Source organism: Tinamus guttatus, unplaced genomic scaffold (genome assembly GCF_059628265.1).
Source record: "Tinamus guttatus ecotype Peru unplaced genomic scaffold, ASM5962826v1 Tinamus_guttatus_pri_ptg000254l, whole genome shotgun sequence".
Taxonomy (NCBI): Eukaryota; Metazoa; Chordata; class Aves; order Tinamiformes; family Tinamidae; genus Tinamus; species Tinamus guttatus.
The window spans coordinates 83,274-103,426 of NW_028288788.1; the positions used below are offsets into that span (position 1 = coordinate 83,274).

At 66.2% G+C, this 20,153-nt stretch overlaps 4 protein-coding genes across 4 annotated transcripts; 3 read left to right on the forward strand and 1 right to left on the reverse strand.

The window, feature by feature from the left end:
• Positions 1 to 254: 254 nt before the first annotated feature.
• THOP1 (thimet oligopeptidase 1) lies at positions 255 to 8,218 on the forward strand. Its single transcript, XM_088526717.1, has 13 exons — positions 255 to 362; positions 1,318 to 1,521; positions 2,517 to 2,665; positions 2,992 to 3,099; positions 3,652 to 3,754; positions 3,916 to 4,076; positions 4,471 to 4,606; positions 4,694 to 5,060; positions 5,752 to 5,953; positions 6,320 to 6,506; positions 6,726 to 6,854; positions 7,208 to 7,344; positions 7,493 to 8,218. Exons 1-13 carry the CDS (start codon positions 347 to 349, stop codon positions 7,649 to 7,651), a joined length of 2,058 nt encoding a protein of 685 aa, XP_088382843.1. The 5' UTR covers positions 255 to 346; the 3' UTR covers positions 7,652 to 8,218.
• Positions 8,127 to 12,563, reverse strand: LOC148594326 (inactive serine/threonine-protein kinase PLK5-like). The gene is made up of 8 exons (XM_088526804.1): positions 12,474 to 12,563; positions 12,001 to 12,108; positions 11,658 to 11,918; positions 11,089 to 11,218; positions 10,927 to 11,014; positions 10,171 to 10,266; positions 9,908 to 10,106; positions 8,127 to 8,177 (listed from the first exon to the last, which is right to left on the reverse strand). Exons 1-8 carry the CDS (start codon positions 12,561 to 12,563, stop codon positions 8,127 to 8,129), a joined length of 1,023 nt encoding a protein of 340 aa, XP_088382930.1.
• A 1,045-nt stretch (positions 12,564 to 13,608) lies between these two features.
• On the forward strand, positions 13,609 to 17,210 carry ADAMTSL5 (ADAMTS like 5). The gene is made up of 12 exons (XM_088526805.1): positions 13,609 to 13,640; positions 14,103 to 14,160; positions 14,236 to 14,369; positions 14,699 to 14,759; positions 14,862 to 14,970; positions 15,059 to 15,186; positions 15,267 to 15,390; positions 15,809 to 15,892; positions 16,225 to 16,388; positions 16,453 to 16,657; positions 16,755 to 16,826; positions 16,900 to 17,210. The coding sequence occupies exons 1-12, from the start codon at positions 13,609 to 13,611 to the stop codon at positions 17,208 to 17,210; spliced, it is 1,482 nt and encodes a 493-aa protein (XP_088382931.1).
• Positions 17,211 to 17,627: 417 nt separating this feature from the next.
• LOC148594327 (CTD small phosphatase-like protein 2) lies at positions 17,628 to 19,330 on the forward strand. Its single transcript, XM_088526807.1, has 8 exons — positions 17,628 to 17,775; positions 18,186 to 18,256; positions 18,336 to 18,428; positions 18,559 to 18,621; positions 18,737 to 18,816; positions 18,896 to 19,022; positions 19,104 to 19,199; positions 19,268 to 19,330. The coding sequence occupies exons 1-8, from the start codon at positions 17,628 to 17,630 to the stop codon at positions 19,328 to 19,330; spliced, it is 741 nt and encodes a 246-aa protein (XP_088382933.1).
• The last annotated feature ends 823 nt before the right edge of the window (positions 19,331 to 20,153 follow it).

The window sequence follows — 20,153 nt, forward strand, 5'->3', positions numbered from 1 at the left end:
CCGCCGCTCCTCACTGCCCGTTACCATAGAGAGGGAGGGGCGCGTTGCCGTGGAAACGCGGCGGGACGCCTCGCCGGCCGGGCCCCGCGCCCCTCGTCGCCGCCATCCGGTTCCCGGTCGCCTCGCTGAGACCCGGCCCGGCCCGCGGGGGCGGCTCGTCCCGCTCCCTCCCCTCCACCGGCGAGAACGGGCCGGGAGAGCGGCCGAGTCCTCCACTCTCCCAGAATGCCTCCTGGCGGCCGCTCTCTCCCGCGCGCTCTATGGTTGGGCACATGCTCCGTGCGCGGGGCCGGCGCGTTGCCCTCCCGCCTCGTCAGCAGCAGCGGCGCCTCCCGGCGGCCCCGCCATGGCTCCCCCCACGGGTACGGCCGGGCGGCCCGGCCGGGGGGCAGCGAGGAGGCGGCCGGGGGGGCGGGATGGCGGCTGGGGTGGCCGGGGGAGCGGGGAGAAGGGCTGGGAAACGGGGAGGGGGGGGAGAGGGAACCGGGATGAGGGGCTGGGATACGGGGAGGGGGGGAGAGGGAACCGGGATGAGGGGCTGGGATACGGGGGGGAGGGGGAGGGAACGGGGATGAGGGGCTGGGATACGGGGGAGGCGGAGAGGGAACCGGGATGAGGGGCTGGGATACGGGGGAGGCGGGGAGGGACCGGGATGAGGGGCTGGGATACGGGGAGGGGGGGAGAGGGAACCGGGATGAGGGGCTGGGATAGGGGGAAGTGAAGGGGAGGATAAGGAGAGGGGCTGGGATGGGAGTGAGGGGTGCAGAAAATGGGGAGAGGCGCCGGGATAGCGGGGACGGGTGAGGGGGACAGGGAGGGGGCCCAGGGGGAAGGGGAGGGGGTCGAGAATAGCAGCAAGGAGATGAGGGGATGGGGGGGATAGCAGGGGCTGCAGAGGATGAGGGGAATGGGGGCTGCGCGGGGGGCAGGAGGGGAGCAAGGGCAGCCCCACAAGGGCTTTGCAGCCGTCCCCCGCTGTCCCCTGCCCTGCGCGGCCTCTTGGCCAAGGCTCTCGCTGTGGCCCTGCCGGCCCCTCGCGGCCACGTGCACCTGCCATGGGCGCAACGGGTGAGGGAGCAGGGAGGGCGTCGGGTTTCTCATAACGCACAGGGTAAACACCGCCCCGAAAATAATCCGGCTGCTGTTTGGATCCCTTGGCTTCCTTAGAGTTCTCTTTGCACGTGGTTTGTTTGCTGGGCCTCTCCTTTAAGTGCTTTTCTTATCGAGGTTTAGATACACAGCTGGATTTTCCTTCCAGCTCGTGTAAGGTGAGAACATGTAATGCTCCATGCCTGAGTTTCCTTCCTACGCACGCAGGTAACGTTGTGGACAGCCAGTCCCCCAGGCTCTTGGCAAATCAGCTAAGATGGGACCTGACTGCCGAGCAGATAGAGACGATGGCTGCAGAGCTCACCGAAAGGACCAAGCTGGTTTATGACCGGGTGGGCTCCCAGGAGCAGGGAGAAGTGTCCTACGAAAACACCCTCAAGGCACTGGCTGATGTGGAGGTGGAATATACGGGTAGGTAGACAAAAACAGAGTACTTGCCTTCTGGAAGTGTGCACTTTGTGAAGAAATTTTTGTGTCTGTGCTCTGCACTGTCATCTTTCTTTCTTTGCTTGATTCCCTCAGCCTCAGTGCTGTGATGTTTTTCGAGTTAATGTTAATGCAGCTAGATATAACCTCAAAGAAAGGAGTAGATTTGAAACAGGACTGTAAGGATTGCATGACAGGGCTGTAGCAGTGGTACTGCTTTGGCAATGGGGTAGGGTCTGGAAAGAGTTATGAGATTTGAAGATTGTCTCACGTCTTTATATGTCAGCATGCATTTAGCACAAGTAAATTGTACATTGGCAGAAATAGTTTGGATGACCCAGAAATCTTCAGCTCTTTCTGTCCAGAGATACATTGACCCGTGTATCTTCTCTGTTTAAACAGAATACCAGTTTTAGAGATTATGTGTGAAGTAACACAGTGTGATGGCATTATGTTGGCAAATAAATACATCTCAGGTTAATTATTTACAGCACTAGAGTGCCAAAGTCTTACAACCTTCCTCCTGCCTCATGACATCTGTTGGCTCTTTTGACCATCTATGTTGCAAGGTGATTGCGTCTGTTTAGAGTAGAAGCAAGTTTGCAAGCCTCTTTTTTCCTTTATCTGCTTTATTTTTTCCTTAAAAAGGGCGGAGGGGAAGAAAAAAAGAAAAAGAAAATCCCTTGCTAAGCAGGGGTAGTGTTAACTTCAGCAGAATAGTCAGCACTTTCTGTGGGCAACAGAGAGCTGCTGTCTGCTCACCTTCTGCTGGGTGGAGAATCCTCTTGTCTGAAGAGCGGTGCTTTCCTGCTCGACTGTTGTTAGCGGTTTTGCAGAGACAGTGCAGGCTGTAGGTCAGGCTCTAGGGCTGTCAGACTGTCTCCCAGTTAATACAGAGTGTCCCTGCACACTCCTGTTCGTGAGCAGTGGGGGGACACGTGGCTGTCACCATCGGGGTAACCCGCTTTTCGCCTCTGCAGTGCGTCGGAACATGCTGGACTTCCCCCAGCACGTGTCTCCCTGCAAGGACATCCGTGCGGCGAGCACCGAGGCCGACAAGAAGCTCTCGGAGTTCGACGTGGAGATGAGCATGAGGCAGGACGTGTACCAGCGGATTGTCTGGCTGCAGGTGTGTGCTCGGGAACATGCTCAGTGACCGCCTGCGGGTCGAAAAGGTTCAGCATCTGAGCGGGGAGCTGAAGCCTCCAGGAATTGCAAAAAAAACCCCTCTTTTCTCTTGTCCCAGAACTTAGAACCGAATGGTATTAAATAAGGTCTGTAGTCAGGATGGTCCTGTTAGAGTGAGTACAGGGGAGTTGGGTTTTGGGGTTCTGGTTTGGGGCTTTGATAACTGCTGGTAAAATGGCATTAGTAACCCTGACGTGCCTCATTCAGGCTGGGGAATACCCTGGAAAGTGCTGTGATATCCCTGTGCTCACAGATTCTGTTTTACAGGAGAAATCAGAGAGTGCTTCTCTGAAGCCTGAAGCAAAGAGATATCTCGAGAGGCTGATCAAACTGGGTAAAAGAAACGGCCTTCATCTCCCAGAGGAGACGCAGGAGGTGAGGCCAAGAACCTTAAAATAAGCACCTGTAGAAGGGCCCTTGCAGGCTTAATGGGGCAGTGCAGTGGTTAGAGCAGACCCACAGGACTGGACAAGCTGGAGGCCACCTCTGTTCCCTCCTTTGTCCTTTCTGTTGGATGGGCTGAGCGGACTGGGCTGGCCTTGGCTGAGCTGCTCAGGGGCTCCCTCTTCTCATGAGCCACTGGCTCAGTGAAGGAGCTTGAAGCTGGGTTAAAAATAGAAGAGAAGGCGAAATGAAATAAGGGTAGAGGAGGCCGCTGCTTAAACACCTGCAGCTCCTGAGCTGGCAGGAGAGGCTGGGACCTTGCTGAGGTGGCTGCTTTCCTGTGAGGCATGATCAAAGGGAGCCTGTTCTAGGATAAGAGCGCAGTGCCTGTATGCAATTAATTCTGCAGTGCTGTGCTTGAATATAAGCCAACTGCAGAGTAGTGGGTAACTCAGCAGGCAAACTGCTGGCTAGGAGTGGTGAACGGCGCTGTTTGACTTCCCCCTTTGGACTGACTTTGCTCTGTTCATCTCTATTTTAAAGAAAATCAAAGCTATTAAGAAAAAGCTGAGCATCCTTTGCATAGACTTCAACAAGAACCTCAATGAAGATACCACCTACCTGCCCTTCTCAAAGGAAGAATTAGGTATGGAGTTTATATCTCTTGGGCCTAATTCTCTCTGAAGCTGGGCCCTGCCTGCCTCAGTCCTGGCAAGGCCATGCTGGGGCTCTTCTCTGCACCTGGATGCAAGTGAATGAGGGTGTTCAGTGGTCAATAGCCATGCACCAACTGAGCTCTTTTCTCAGGGGGGCTCCCTGAGGACTTCCTGAACTCCCTGGAGAAGACGGAGGATGGCAAGCTGAAAGTCACCTTGAAATACCCCCATTATTTCCCTCTGCTGAAGAAGTGCTACGTGCCTGAGACAAGGAGGAAGGTGGAGGAAATGTTCAATTCCAGGTGCAAAGAGGTAGGTGGCCCTGCTGCCTGCTAGCGAGGCTGCGTGGCGGGGCGAGTCAGGGCTCTTCCACGTGTGGATCCACTGGTGTTGAGGACAGCAGTGCTCAGTGGTGCAGGGAGAGCCCGTCCTACTCGGATCGCTGCAGGAGGGAGATGGCAGCGTGCAGAGACAACACGGTTGGTAGAACTAGGGAGGAAGACGGGGGTTAGAGCAAGCTGTGATGACAACTTCCCTCAGCCTGTGGTAAAGAGATTCCCTGGCTCTGGTCCAGTGAAGGATTCTGAAAGTTTACTAGGCGTTGGAGGGATCTAATGCAATATTTTGTTACTTTACCTATTGCAGCTTGTGATTCCTTTCTTGCCTATGTATCCTGCTGCGCTCTTCATCTGGCTCTGTGTTGCAGGAGAACTGCCTGATCCTCAAGGAGCTGGTGGACTTGCGGGCTCAGAAAGCTGGTCTCCTGGGCTTCAACACGCACGCCGACTTCGTGCTGGAGATGAACATGGCTAAAAGTAGCCAAATGGTGGCCACTTTCCTGGGTAGGGCACGAGGCTGTGGAAGGGCAGGATGGGGCATGTGCTGCGCTCACCACTGGGGATTAACTCTGTTTCCTTTGCTTCTCCCAGATGAACTGGCCCAGAAGCTGAAACCCCTTGGGGAGAAGGAACGGGCTGTGATCCTGGATCTGAAAAAGAAAGAGTGTGAGAAACGAGGCCTGGAGTTTGACAACCGCATCAATGCCTGGGACATGCGCTACTACATGAATCAGGTGGAGGAGACCAAGTACAGCGTGGATCAGAACCTGCTGAAGGAGTACTTCCCCATGCAGGTGGTCACCTCGGGCCTGCTGGCTATATACCAGGAGCTGCTGGGGCTCACCTTCCATCTGGAGGAGAAGGCTCAGGTCTGGCATGAGGACGTCCAGCTTTACACGGTGAAGGACACCTCCTCCGGGGAGACCATCGGCAAATTCTACCTGGACCTGTACCCACGGTGAGGCCTTGGGCGAGCCGAAGAGCGGGATGAGGGCAGGGGCAGCAGGAACAGAGCCTGCAAAGTGTCTGGGGAAGAGAAGGGGCTCTCCTCCTGCTCGCAGTTGGGTGGCTGTGCAGAGGGAGAGGTGAGAGGTGAGGGAGAGTCCCAGGAGCTCTAGGCCTGTGTGAATCATAGAATGCTCAAGGTTGGCAGGGACCTCTCGAGGTCATCTAGTCCAGCCCCCTGCATACACAGGGTCACCTAAAGCACGTGGCACAGGACTGTGTCCAAGCGGGTTTGAAGATCTCCAGAGAAGGAGACTCCACAACCTCTCTGGGCAGCCTGTTCCAGGGCTCTGGCACCCTCACTGTTAAGAAATTTTTCCTTAAGTTCCTATGGATTTTTTGGTGCTTCAGTTTCCGGCCATTTCCTCTAGTCCTATCAGTGGCCACCACTGAAAAGAGACCAGCACCGTCCTCTGCACTCCCTCCCTTGAGGTATTTATATACACTGATTAGATCCCCTCTCATCCTTCTCTTCTCCAGCTGAACAGGCCCAGCTCCCTCAGCCTCTCCTCACAGGGCAGATGTTCCAGGCCCCTGATCATCGCTGGGGTCCTCCGCTCTGAGCGGGACCTCACGGCCCTGAGTGGTGGCTCGCGACTGATTTGGTGGGAGCTCCTGTTGACGGTTTCCTTTTCCTTTCCTAGGGAAGGGAAGTACGGGCACGCAGCCTGCTTCGGCCTGCAGCCAGGCTGCCTGTTGCCGGACTCCAGCCGGCAGATCTCGGTGGCGGCCATGGTGGCCAACTTCACCAAGCCCACGCCGGATGCGCCTTCCCTGCTGCAGCACGACGAGGTGGAGACGTATTTCCATGAGTTTGGGCACGTCATGCACCAGCTGTGCTCGCAGGTAGGGCTTGGCTAGGCTGGCAGAGGTTTGGACCAGGGCTGGGAAGAGTGCTGTAGCTGTCAGTCAGGGCTGGCTTCCAAGGAAGACCAGTGTTGGCCACCAGCCTGGCTTTTGCTCGCTCTCCTCTTCCCCTCCAGTGCCAAAAGTGCAATATCCTGCTCCAAATCACCTTCCAAGGGCTGGAAGCATCTTGTTGTTTATGAACCAGGGAACTTTGCCATTCAGATCCCGACCACTTGTTTCTGGGCTAGTCCTGTCAGGCTGGGCAGGGGCTGGGTCTGCTCTCTTGGGGTTTGTCATCTTTTCCCTGTCCTCCTGCCCTCGGCTCTGAGCTGGGTGTGTGGACACTCTGGGCATGTCTCCTAGGCGGAGTTTGCCATGTTTAGCGGGACACACGTGGAGAGGGACTTTGTCGAGGCGCCATCCCAGATGCTGGAGAACTGGGTGTGGGAGAAGGAGCCGCTGCTGCGCATGTCCAAACACTACAAAACTGGAAACCCTATCCCTGACGAGCTGCTGGAGAAGCTAATTAAATCCAGGCAGGCAAACACAGGTGAGTCCCTGCAGAGGGAAGGAGGAGACGGGGAAGAAGGGCTGGAGGGAAGCAAGGGTTGTGTTCCCAGGGGTGCAGCACCTCGCTGTGGGTGCGAGTGGTCTGGGGAAGCGGAGCAGAGGTGGGGAGAACCGTCCAAAATCCCCTGCTGTGACCCGGCCTCGGGGATGCTTCTGCTCTCGAGCAGGATCTCAGTTTGCCTCCTGCTTCTGCAAACAGGGCTGTTCAACCTGCGTCAGATCGTCCTGGCCAAGGTGGACCAGGCGCTGCACACCCAGACCAAAGCTGACCCCGTGGAGGTGTTTGCCCGGCTCTGCGAAGAGGTGCTGGGCGTTCCGGCCACCCCAGGTACCCAGGGCCGTTCGGGATGGGGGTCCCAGCCCTGCTGCCTTTCGGGGCCAGCCTGGCCAACTCGGCTCAGCAGGTTCCTTTCAAGTCTGGGTTTGAGGCCCGCCTGGCTTACCAGGGTGAACAAAGCACAGTTTCTGTTTTTCACTGTTTCTGCTGACTCCAGGAAAAGCAGGATTGAATCTATACAAAAATGACTGAAAGGTTCTTTCTTGTTTCCCCTGTGATTGTGAACTAGCTGATCCAGAGCCTGCCCTGATAAAGTTAGGAGCATGCAGGTATTTTTCCCTGCTGTGAGCAGTGCCTGTTTGAACAGCCTTCCCAGTTAACCCTGCCCTTCCTTTGCTGCCAAGGTACGAACATGCCAGCCACGTTTGGCCACTTGGCCGGCGGCTATGATGCCCAGTACTACGGCTACCTCTGGAGCGAAGTGTATTCCATGGATATGTTCCACACACGCTTCAAGCAGGAGGGGATCATGAACTGCAAGGTAGGGAGGGATGTCCCGCGCGTGGTGGGAGCTGCCTGGCTGTGCTGCGAGGGGCAGGGAGGTGGCAGGAGGGACAGGGTGGCTGCACAGCGAGGTCGGTGGCAAGGTGTCCGTGCTCCACGTGTACCCATCTTGTCTCTCCCTGCAGGTGGGCATGGATTACAGGAACTGCATCCTGCATCCTGGCGGCTCCATGGATGCTTCCGACATGTTGAGGAAGTTCCTGGGTCGCGAGCCCAAGCAGGACGCCTTCCTGGCCAGCAAAGGACTGAAGGTAGAGAGCAACTCGCTGCCTTCGGCCTGCTGAGAAGCTGCTCCAGCCCGTTTGAGTCACGCCAGCTCCTTTGTCTACGCACCAGTCCTCCCAGGCCGAGCAAAACCTGGTACTTCTGTCACCAAATGCCTCCTGGGCCAACCCTGACGTGGGCGGTTGTTCCTCCAGGGTCCTCTGAGCTCACCGGGGGCTTCAGGAGCTGGGCTCAGCCCTGCTCCAGGGCTCTGCAGTGACAGCTCGGCAGAGGGAATCCAATTGCCTTTGCCAGCCACCCTAGCCAGGGGCTGAAGCTGTCACTAGCCCACACAAATTACCTGAACTTTGAGCCTCATTTCTGCAAAAGGGTGAGTTTTGGCCTCGTTGTTGGCTGGGGAGGAGGGTGAGAGGAGTTACCAAGCCTGAATCATCGTTTTAAAATCCCTCCTTTTAAGAAACGAGACTTCCCACAGGGCTCGGCTTGTTTTGTGCCCCAGGGTAGATTTACTGTTCTGGCCACAAAGCAAACGGCCTAAGAAGCTGTATTAGGAATCGTGTTCTCCCCGCCTTTGGCAGCTGACAGCTGTGGAATAAAGATGGGGAGATCCCAAAGTTTAAAAACAACCACGTTCACCTCTCCTGACCCCATGTCCTTCCTTGAGCCCTGTGACTGTTCCAGCCTGGGCAGGAACCGCGGCCGGGCTGGGGGGAGAGGCCTGGAGCCTTGAGCCCCCCTCCGGGTGCTCCCTGTTCCTTGGGGGCGTTCGGAGGCAGCCTGGGGGTTTCCTCGGACTCTGCCCGGGCCCCTCTTGGGGCAGCCGGTCCCTGCAGGGCCCAGGTCACCGCCGCAGCAGCTCCGGTGCGGTTGCTGTCCCCTCCAAGCCAGGGTGGGATTGTGCAGGGCTGCGGGGAAGGAAAAAAAAAAGCAGTGGCTTCAAACGACACGGATGCCTGGGATAAAAATCCCGAGGAGGCCCCGTGCCCGGGCGTGCGGCTCCAGCTCTGCCCGCGTCCGGCTGCGTGACCCGAGGAGGACGCGCTGTCCCGCCTGGCAAAGGGCTTTAATAATAGCAAGTGTTAGGGACAGGGGAAGGTGCAGGGGGGCTCCCTGCTGCCGGGGGAGCCCCGCGGCCCTCGTGGGCGCCGGGCCCTGCAGAGCCCCCGTGTCGAGGCCCTGCAGGTGACCCTGGCACGAGGGCCGTTCCCTTCCCACGTTCCTCCTGCATCCGCCTCGGGAAGCGCGGGGCGGGATCATCCTCCAGCCGGGCCGCGGGTCTCCCGCTCTTCCAGGTGCTCTCAGGGACTTTCCTCTCCGTTCCCGCCCGTCCGCCTGCCTCGGGGTCGCTCTGCGGTTCCTTCGGGCCGTGGGAGTCGCCCCTCGCCCCGGCCTGGGCTTGGCTCCCGCTGCGGACGAGCGCAGGGCTGTGGGCCCGGGGCTCTGCCGAGCGTCCCCTTGTCCCTCCCCATGGCCCCGGCCGGCGTTTCCTGTCCTTTCCCGTCCTCTCGTCCCTCGCTGTGTCCGGGGCGGCTCCGCATCCCCTCCCTGCCCGTCGCAGCTGCTTCCACGGAGCTGCAGCGGGGAGGAAGCTCATCCCGAGTGCGGACAGTCCCTGCGCTGCCCTTCCTCGTCCCCAAGCCCCCGGTGACATGGGAAAGCCAGCACCGTCCTTCCTCGCCCGTCCCCTCCTGTGCTGGCACGTGCAGCAAAGCAGCTCCTTGCTGCTCGGTGGGACAATTTTAAGCATTTTCTCCTTCTCCCCTCTGTTTTAGGCACAGGCGAGCGGGCGCTCCCGTGGCTGTTTGTGTCACGTCTCCCTGAGCTCCCAGGGTTATTTTTCAGACCTCTCCTCCAGGGAGGGAAGCGGCACTGAACGGGACACGGGTGCGTTTTCCTTCTGTCCTTTCCCAGGCCACAACTGACTCGGTCCCTCCACTAACTTGTGCTGCTGGTGCTGGCCCGGGGCTGCGTTGAGGGCAGCTCCCGCGGAGCCCGGCCGGGCCGGGAGCCCTCCGGCCCCTGCGCGATGTCCCCTTCTTGTTCCCTTCTGCCCTCCCCGTCCCCCCACTGGGTTTTAGACGGTTCCGAGCACTAATAAAGGTTTTCGTAAGCGGCTGCTCGCGAGACTCGGTGGCTACCTGGGGACGCCGGGGGGGTGACGGCCGCGTCCCCGCGGGGCGGCCGAGGCGCCGGTTCAGCGCGGCGAGCGCGGAGCGGAGCGGGCGGCAGCCGGGGCGAGCGGAGCCCTGCGGAGCGGGAGGCGCTGACCCCCCTGCACCTCGGGGCCGCGTGTCCCCCCCACCGTGTCCCCGCACCTGCGTGACGAAGTCGTGTCGCAGCAGCTGGCGCGGGCCGGGCCGCGCCGCGGGCTCGGGGGTGAGCAGGGCGCCCAGGAGGGCGCGGGCGGCGGGCGAGAGGCCGGGGGGCGGCGGGGGCCGCGCGGCCCGGACGCGCTCGAGCAGCTCCCGCCGCCCCGCGCCCTCGAACGGGGGGTGTCCGGCCAGCGCCGCGTACCTGCGTACGGCACCTCAGCGCGTGCCCGGCCCCGCGGCCGCCCCACGGCCGCCCCACGGCTTACGTGATGCAGCCCAGCGCCCACACGTCGGAGGCGGCCGAGTGGCCCTTCCCGTCCAGCACCTCCGGGGCCAGGTAGGCAGGTGTCCCGCAGCGCGCGCTGTGGCGGGCCGGGAGCGGGCGCCCGTGTCCCTAACGCGGCCACCGCGCTCGGCCCCAGCGCCGGCAGCTCGGCACCGGCCACTGCACCAGGTCCCCGTGTCCCCAATACGGCTACTGCTCTCATCCCCAGTGCCAGGCGCTTGGCACTGGTCACTGCACCAGCCCCAGGTCCCCATGTCCCCAACAAGGCCACTGTGCTCACCCCCAGCACCAGCTGCTCAACACCAGCCACTGCACTGGCCCCTGGTCCCCGTGTCCCCAATACAGCCACCGCGCTCACCCCCAGCACCAGCTGCTGAACACCAGCCACTGCACCGGCCCAAGGTCCCCATGTCCCCAAGGTGGCCATCACAATCATCCCCAGCACCAGCTGCTCAGCACTGGCCACTCCACCAGCCCCAGGTCCCCATGTCCCCAGTGTGGCCACCGCACTCACCCCCAGCACTGGCCACTGCACCAGCCCCAGGTCCCCATGTCCCCAATGTGGCCACCGCGCCCACCCCCAGCTCTAGCTGCTCAGTGCCGGCCACTTTGCCAACCCCATGTCCCCAGCTGGGTCCCAATCATGGCCGTTGGCCCCAGCACCAGCTGCTCTCCGCCAACCGCTGCACCAGCCCCATGTCCCCAGTTGTGTCCCCAATGCGGGGACCGCGCTTACCCCCAGCAGCGGCCGCTCTCCGCCAGCCGCCGCGCCAGCCCCAGGTCCCCGATCTTCAGGCGCAGGCGCTCGGTGAGGAGGAGGTTGCCTGCGGCGGGGGGACGTGAGCCGCGTGGCCGGGCTGGGGGCGCCTCGAGGGGCCCTCCCGCCGTCCCCACGCACTCGGCTTGAGGTCCCGGTGCACGATGCCCTGGCCGTGGAGGTAGCGCAGCCCCGCGAGGAGCTGCCGCAGGTAGAACCGAACCTCCGGCTCCGGCAGCCGCCCCCGGGCCCGCAGCACGTCAGCCAGGGACTGCGGACACGGAGCGGAGTCAGCACCGGGCCCGGCAGAGCCGGTGGGATGGGATGGGAAGGGATGGGATGGGACGGGATGGGATCGGATGGGACAGGATGGGATGGGATGGGATGGGATGGGATGGGATGGGATGGGACGGGACGGGAAGGGATGGGATGGGATGGGATGGGACGGGACGGGACGGGACGGGAAGGGATGGGACGGGAAGGGATGGGACGGGACGGGACGGGACGGGATGGGACGGGACGGGACGGGACGGGAAGGGATGGGATGGGATGGGACGGGACGGGACGGGAAGGGATGGGATGGGATGGAATGGGATGGGACGGGAAGGGATGGGATGGGACGGGACGGGACGGGACGGGATGGGATGGGATGGGATGGGATGAGATGGGACGGGACGAGATGGGATGTGATGGGACGGGGCCGCACTCACCCCGCGGCTGCAGAGCTCCAGCACCACGTAGACGTTGCGGGTGTCGATGAAGTGCCCGTGGAAGCCGACGACGTGCGGGTGGCGCAGGCGGCTGTGCAGCTCCAGCTCCCGCTGCACCTGCGAGAGCGGTGCCCGGCCCCCCGCACGGGGATGGGGACGGGGCGGCGGGGCCAGCCCGAAGCCTCCAGCTCCGCTCAGCGGCCCCATGGGATCAGCATCGGTGGGGAAGGGGCCTGGGAATGCTGCATGCGCTTCCCCGGGCTGGGGCAGGGCCTCAGCAGGGTCCCTGGGTCCATCGTTCCTCTCCCAGGTGTGTCCCCGTCTGTCCCCAGCGCAGACTCACCCGCTGCCGCATCCCCGGCTCGTCGAGCCGGGCCCGCGGGATGATCTTGGCGGCGTAGACCCTGCCGCTGCGCACGTCGGCGAGCTCGTGGCAGCGCCCGAACGCTCCCTGCGGGGCGGCCGGCGGGACTGAGCCCCACGCGGGTGCTCAGCCACCAACGTGGCCCTGGAGACACCCCAGGGCCAGCGACCAGCGAGAGGCAGATGAATGAGGAGGACCCAGGTGCTCGGGTCACGCGTCCTTCCCACAGGGCCACCAGGGAGCCCAGGGGACACGGGCAGGTGCAGAGGACACTGGCCCCGGACACCTGCACTGCTCCAGCTTGGTCACAGCGTCCCCAGGCCGCCCTCTGCCTCCCTTTCCGTGTTCCTCCTGCGGTCGGGGGTTGTGGGAGCCCTCAGGGTGGTGCTGCCAGGGGGATGGAGGCCCAAGAGGGGTCCCATGGGGCACGACCGGGGCAGTGGGGCACTCACCTCGCCCAAGAACCGCCCGCGCTTGTACACGGTCCCACCGGCCACATCCAGGACGTAGCCACCGGAGTCCTCAGGGCGCCTCCGTGCCATCGTCCCCAGCTCTGCAGGGGGACGGGGGCAGCCCGGGGGGGCTGGTCCTGTGGGTGCCAGGGCTGTAACCCCTTCAGCACCGGCCTCTTGCCAATCTCGGGTGCGGGCACCGGTGAGCAGGGAGCCCGTGGGCGCTAGGAGGGGGTGCCCACCCATCGGGGCTGGGGCTGGGTGCGGGACTGGCACCGGCAGCCTGTGCATGGGGGGTGCAGGGTTTAAGGGAGACCAGTCCGGCCCCCTCCATCTGCCCCCCGAAGCCCCCAGGCCTCCCCAGCAGGTCCTGCTGTTCCCCCCCGCACCGGGACGGAGCCTCCCCCAGCACCGGGGCGTCCCGGTTCCGCACGAGGCCGGGCAGGGGCTGCTCCGTCCCGACCAGCCGCGGGGCAGGGGGTGCCGGGGGACGCCCCCGTCCCGCCCGCCCCGGTCCGGGCGCCCGCAGCTGGGTCGGACCGCGGGGCTGGCGGGCGGCCACAACGGGGGCTCCGGCAGCTGCCGCCGCGGCCCCCCCGGGCCCCGCCGCCCCTTAACTCGGTGCTCGCCGCGGCGCTGGGTGCAGCGGGGGGCGCCGGGGCGGGCGGCACCGGTACCGGGGCGGTCCCGCTCGCGGCGGCGGCCGCGTTATGGGGGGGTCGGGCCCGTTCGCAGCGGGGGCTGCTCTGCCCCGGGGGAGGCCGCGGCGCGCGGGAGCGACGCGCGCAGGACGCCTGGGCCCCCCGTCCCCGGCGGGGGCGGACGCCACCCGGTCCCGCCGCGCTCACGGAGGGGGCGGAAGCGACGCGGGACGAGGGGGAGGCCGGTCTCGACCCAACCTCCCCACGGGGCCCGTCGCAGCGAAACCGCCCCCCGCCCTCCCGGGGCGGGTTCGGCAGCGCCGCGGGCCCCGAAGGGTTAACGGGAGCTCGGGAGGGCCGGGCGCACCTTTGGGGCTGGATATTAATATCGCGGCGGGGAGCGACGGGAGGCGAGTGCGGAGGGAGCCGCGAGGCGCCGCCGCTCCCCCGGGCCCCCCGGGCGCCTCGGAGCGCCCCGCACGCCGAGGGGCGGCATGGCCGGGCCCGCGGCACCCCCCCGGCCCGGGTAAGCACCCCCTGCACCCCCGTCCTTCCGCAGCCCTCCTCGCCCCGGGGAAACTGAGGCACGTCGAGGCCCGGGGCGGCGCCGCGGCCCAGCCGCTCCCGACCGCCCCCCGCGGAAGGGGCGATTCCTCCCCCACGAACCGGCACCCCGTGTCCCCCCCCCCCCCGAACCCGGGCCCCGCATGTCCCAGGCGACCGGCCCCGGCGTCCCCGCCCGCTGCGCCGCGCTCCGGGCCCCGCGGAGCCGCTCGGCGCCAGCAAACCGGCTCGGCCGGGGATTCCCGGGCACGCCCGACGCGGGGACCGGGGGATCGGCGGTGATCGGGACGGGGGGCTCGGGGCGGCGGCTGCAGCATCCCCGTCCCCCCCTCAACCTCGGTGCGGCGCCTGCTGCCGCTGGGGACCCGGGACGTGGGTGTCGCCGCGGCCCCCCCGGCCCCGCTCAGCGCCCTCCGCTCCGCAGGCGCCGGACGCCGTGGCCAGCGCTGCTGCTCGCCTGCCTGGGCCTGGGCCGCGCGCAGGTGAGCGCAGCGGGTGCGGGGGCCTGTGTCCCCCCCAGGGGCGCCCTGCCGTGACCGTCATCTTCGTCCGAGCAGGAGCTGACGCCGGGGAACGCGGCGCGGGAGCCTGAGCCCCCGGCCCGCGGCGCCTGGGGGTCCTGGGGGCCCTGGAGCGTCTGCTCCAGCAGCTGCGGGGACGGCGTCGCCCTGCGCACGCGGCGCTGCCTGCGGTGAGTGGGGCCCTGGCGGGCAGGACGCGGCTTCACCTGGCTCTGCATGTGGGGTCTGCTCTGTCACCATGAGTCCCCCTTCTCTGTGCATGCCCTCGCGGTGGCCCCAGGCCATTAGGAGCTGCTGCAGAGCCAGGCTGACAGTTTAGGCCTTTGCCAAGTATCACCCCTGGGACACAGGGTGGCATGGCACAACCCTATACTAGACACCAGAGAAGCCACACCAGTGCGGCCCTGCTCTGCTGCCCCCCTGCCAGGCCAGGCCGCTCTGCTGGGAAGGTGACGGGGGGCAGGCGCAGGGCCCAGCCGCGCTGACGCTGCCACCGCAGGGTCCCCGTGGAGGAGCCGTGCGAGGGGGAGCCGCGGCAGTACCGCGTGTGCCAGCTGGAGGTGAGAGCGGCGGGGCTGGCACGGCGGTGGCATCGCCCGGCTGCGTGACCGGCAGGGCCCCTTGTCCCCGCGGCCCCCGCCTGCAGCCCCGCTGTGCCGCAGGGCTGTCCCCGCGGCGCCGTGCCCTTCCGCGCCATGCAGTGCTCCCTGTACGACGCCAAGCCCGTGCTCGGCACCCCGGCCCGCTACCGTTGGGTGCCTTTCCACGGAGGTGAGTGCCAGGGCACCAGCATGGGGGGTTCTGTCCCGGGGGCCGCCCGCCACCGGCATCACCCCCGTTCCGCTCTTCCCACCGGCAGCGCCCAACGTGTGCGACCTGAACTGCCTGGCCGCGGGGCACAACTTCTACTACACGTTCGGGCGGGTGCTGGACGGCACCCGCTGCAGCCCCGGCTCCCCGGACCTCTGCGTCGGCGGGCGCTGCCTGGTGGGTGCGCAGCCCCCAGCCCCCTTGCCGGACCCTCCTCCCTGTCCTCACCCGGCCTCTCCGTCCCCTCCGTCCCGCAGAGCGCCGGCTGCGACGGGATCCTGGGCTCGGGCGCGCAGCCCGACGCGTGCGGGCAGTGCGGCGGCGGCCCCGGCGCCTGCGTCTTCGTGCACCGGCTCTTCCAGGGCGCACCCCCGTCCTCCGGTGAATGCTCCACTGCGCCGGCCCCTCCATGGGTGAATGCTTTGGCTCTTGGCTCCCCTCGCTCTGGGGTCCTGTCCCCTGCTGGGTCCCCAAGAGTCCCTGTCCCTACTGGGGGATCCCATCCCCAGCCCCAGCCCGCCTGTGGCATCATCCTTAGTTGCTTCCTGGCCCCAGCACATGGCACTGATGGACACCGAGGAGGCTCCGTTGCTGGCACAGTTTTGCCACCCGCTCCCTGCCTGCACAGGGGCAGCCCAGACCTAAAGTCCCCCATTCCCGGGATGCCCCCTCAGGGCAGTGTCCCATCCCCAGGACACATTGTCCCTGTGGAGCTGTGCCCCATTCCTGGGATGTCCCCTCAGGGCAGTGTCACCTCAGCTGTGCCCCAGCTGTGCCCTGACTCTGCCCCATCTGCCAGGTTATTTTGGGTACATGAACGTAACCAAGATCCCGGCTGGGGCCACCAACATCAAGGTGACAGACAAGAGCCGCAACTACCTAGGTAGGACGCGCGGGGCCCGGCGGCTGCCGGCTCAGAGGTGCTGCCGAAGCAACACGAGGCCACTGGACTCGGCAGCGCTTTGGGCACCTTTCTGGGGCAGGGACGTAGGGGACACAGGGACAGGGTCTGCCCATCAGCGCTTGGCTCCAGCTTGGGCACAGGCCAAGTCCTGCAAGGGAGTAGATCGGAGCGGCCGGTGCCACTGCCCCGGTCCCACTGCCTGGAGGCCTCCAGCAGGGCCCAGGCGTCCGGGCTAGTGCCTGCCACCCCCTTGTCCCCCGCCCGGCCACCAGCAGGGCCGTGCGGGGTCCCCAGCGCGTCGCTCCCCGCAGCCCTGATGAGCAGCGACCGGCGCTACGTGCTCAACGGGGACTGGGCCATCGCGTGGCCCGGTGCCTACGAGGCGGCCGGCACGCGGCTGCTGTACGCGCGCGCCGCCGACGGCACCGAGAGCCTGGAGGCGCCGGGGCCCACGGCCGAGGAGCTGCACGTGATGGTGCGTGGGGGCCGCGGGGGCCGCGGGGACCCCCGGCCGCCCCTGAGCGCTGCCCCCCGTCCAGGTGCTGCTGCAGGAGCCCAACCCCGGCATCGAGTACGAGTTCTGGGCGCCCCGGGCGCGTGGAGCCGGCGCCCTGCGCCAGCCGCAGCCCCGCGACGCCGGCAGCCCCCAGCCCAGCCCGGACCCCCCTCCGCCGCCGCCACCGCGGGGCTCCAGCACGGAGATGCCACCAAGAGACCCCCCTGGTCACAGTGGGACCCTCGCAGGTGCTGCAGCCCCACGGGGCGCCCGGGCAGGGGACAGAGCGGGACAGAGGGGCTGGGGCCGGTGGCTCCCCCCTACCCGGCGGCTTTGGCACCACAGGGCACTGCGGGAAGTGCCGCACGCCCAAGGGTCACTCCCAGCGCATCCATCACTTCTGCCAGAGCGACTTCGGTACGGGCTGCGTTTGGGACGGGCGTGCACGGATGGGACCCCCCTACCCGGCTCACCCCGTCTCGCCCCGCAGTTTTCCACGCCCGGATCGTGGAGACGCAGCTGGTGGGGCAGGAGACGCGGCACGAGGTGCGGGTGCTGGCGCGGTACCGGCGCCGCTTCCCGCTGCTGCCGCGCGAGTACGTGTGGGTGCCGAGCGCGTGCGGGTGCCCGCGGCTGCAGCGCGGCCGCCGCTACGTGCTCATGGCCCAGCGCCACGTGAACCGCGAGCGCACGCTCAACCGCATCGTGCTGCGCGCCGACGGCTACGCGCGGCCCTGGTCGGCGCGCGAGGAGCGCCGCGTGCGGGAGGCGGCGCGCCGCTGCGGGCCCCCGCCGCCCTAACTTATTGCTTTTGTGGAAAAATAAACCTCATAAAAATAAATTTCTCCCCAAGGTTCCTCGCCCCTCGTTGCTGCTGCCCCATGAGCCTGAGCTTGATGGGGGCTTTATTAGGGGGTTGGAGAGGAGTCCCCCCGAGGGAGGAGGGGAGTTGGGGTCCGGCCGGGCATCGCTGTCCCCACAGGTGTCCCCAAGGGTCTGGCTGCTCTGGGTGGCCCTGGTGGGGTGGCCCATGTGGCCCCAGCCTGGGGGCTCCCAGCTGGGGCAGGGGAGCTCCAGGTGCAGCCAAAGCGGGGGCGGAGGAGCCGGTGGGGCTGCTGCCCTATAAGAGCCCCCTGCCCCAGGCAGAGGCTTGTCCCCAGGTGGGGCTGGTTGTCCTGAGTGGGGGGTCTGTGGGTGGCAGCTGGGGGTGCCCCCACCATGGCCAGCCCAGGGCAGGTCACCCCGCGGGCCAAGCGGCGCCGGGGGGAGAACGGAGAGGACGTGGGGACCCTGGAGCTCTCAGCCACCAAAGCCGGAGCCCGCACGCGGGCCAGGAGCCGACAGAGATGGGGAGATGGTGGCCGAGGTGAGGAGGGTCCGGGGTGTCACCGCGGGGGGCATTGCCCCTTGCAGGGTGATGGACCCTGGGCGCCGCGTTGCCCTCCCCGCAGCCCCCGCCACCCCCGGGCAGGGCCACCCGTCCCCGCGGCGGCTCCATCCCGAGGGCCGCGATCCGGCCCCTGGGCACCACGGGGAGCGATGGGGCTGCGCGTCAGCCCCCACGGCGAGGACGAGGAGCCGCGGGGCCCGGGTCCCCCCGCCAGAGCCCCCCCACGGCGGCACCTACTTCTCAGGGGTCCCCGCGGATGAGCAGCAGGACCCTGATGTCCCCAGCCTGTGAGTACAAGGACCCGCCGGCCGTGCCCCCACCCCGGTGGCCCTGCTGCATCAGTGACCGTGTGCCACCCCCTGCCAGGCTGCCCCCCGCTGCCCCAGGCCCCCTGCACAGCCCCGAGCGCCCCGTGAAGACGCGCAGGACCCCGGAGCCCACCCTGGTGCTGGAGCTGGTGAGATGGGGGGAGCCGGGGAGCCCCGGGCGGGGGTCCCGGGGGGCCCTGGGGGGCTCATCCTGCTCCCCGCCCGCAGGACGGGACCCTGCTCTGCACGTCGGTGCTGGGCGGGCACCCGCGCGGCCCCGCGCGCACCTTCACCACGGCCTTCCAGGGAGAGGAGTACGAGGTGCGTGAGACGGCGGGTGCAGGGGGACGAGGGTCCCTGTGTCCCCCGGGGGCCGCGGGAGGACCCCCCTGCTCCTGCAGAGGCCCCGTCAGCGCCGGGGGGGCTGCCCGGGGCTCTCGCTCCCTTCCAGGTCCAGCTGCAGCTGCGGCCCCACGCGCAGCGGTTCCTGCAGAGCCTCTCCGGGAGCTATGAGGTACCCGAGTCCCCCAGCCCCCTGGCACGGGGGGCTCCGGGCAGTCCCATAAACCCCCAATCCCGGACGGAGCGGGGCCGGGTTCTGCTCTGCTCCCGCCCTGCTCTCCTCCCAGATCCTGGTGTTCACCACGGCCAAGCAGGACTTCGCCAAGAAGGTGCTGGAGGTGCTGGACCCCGGCAGGAGGCTGATCAGGTGAGGGCAGCGCAGCCTCCCCCATGCCCACCCATCCCGGGCTGCTCCCCATCGTCCCATGTCCCGTCCGTGTCCCCAGGCGCTGCCTCTCCCAACGGGACTGTCTCTGCGCCCACGGCTGCTACTGGAAGGACCTGGCCGTCCTGCGCAGGGACCTGGCCAGGACGGTGGCCCTGGACCACGCCGTGCAGGGCTTGTCCTCGCAGGTACCGGCCCCGCCGCATCCCGGGAGGCTGGAGCGGCCTGGCCGCTCGTGGCACCCGCAGCGGCTCCTCCTGCCTCCCCAGGCTGCCAACTGGATCCTGGTGCCGAGCTGGCAGGGAGACCCTGGGGACGAGGAGCTGCTGCGTCTCATCCCGCTGCTGGGCCAGCTCTGCCAGGCGGTGAGGAGCGTGGACGGGAGCTCCCGGCACCGAGGGGCTCCCGCCGCAGCCGTCGCCTCTCTCCGCAGGGCGACGTGCGGCCCGAGATCCGCCGGCGCTTCCCGCCCCGCACGCTGCCGCCCGAGGACTAGGGCAGCGCCCGGGAGAGCGGCGCCGCTTCCCGCAGAAACCCCTCCTGGAAGGGCCAGCTCCGAGGGGCCGGGGATGCTCTGGCACATCCAGCTTTTTCACTCTGGGCCCGGGACATTGGGACCGGCCTGAGCTGCTTTTTAATCTCTCTCCAGTTCCGGGTGGTGGTGGCACAGATCCCAGCGTGTCCCCTGGGGCGTGAGCAGGGCTGGGGTCCTCCCACGAGCAGCTTGTTGCTATCTGCATTCCCAAGGGAAATCCCAGGGGAAAAGGCTCCCCACGCTGCACCATTCCCAGCCTCTGTAGGGTCCTGCTGCAGGGCTGGGATGGGAATTACACGTTTGGACCGAGCTCCTGCTCCTTCCTCGGAGTTCCGCGTGTGCCCCAGCTCGCTGCACCCGGGGCTGGCACCGCTTGGCACGAGCCCTCCCGCCGAGGGCCCCAGCTGGCAGCGCTTCCCGGCTGTCCCAGCCCGGCCGGGAACGCGGGCCGGCACCGAGCACGTCCGCACGGGAACCCGGGGCCGCTCCGGAGCAGCCGCACGGAGCTCTGCTCCATGGAGCTCTGCTCCGTGCTCCCTGCCAGGAGCTCCCGCTGAGCTCATGCCGGAGGCGCGGGATGTGTTTACCCGGGCGCAGCTGTTTGGAGGGAGGTCACATCTCCTCCTCCTCCTCCCCGGTGCCTGGGAAAGGGCGCGCGGCTCCTGCCCTGTTCTGGGACGTGCAGCTGAGTCCTGCTGCAAATAGCTCCTCGCTCGCAGCAGCGCGTGGCCTCCGCCAGCGCTGGGCCCTCGTGGCACATTTAAGCAGCCCAAGGGACGCTGGC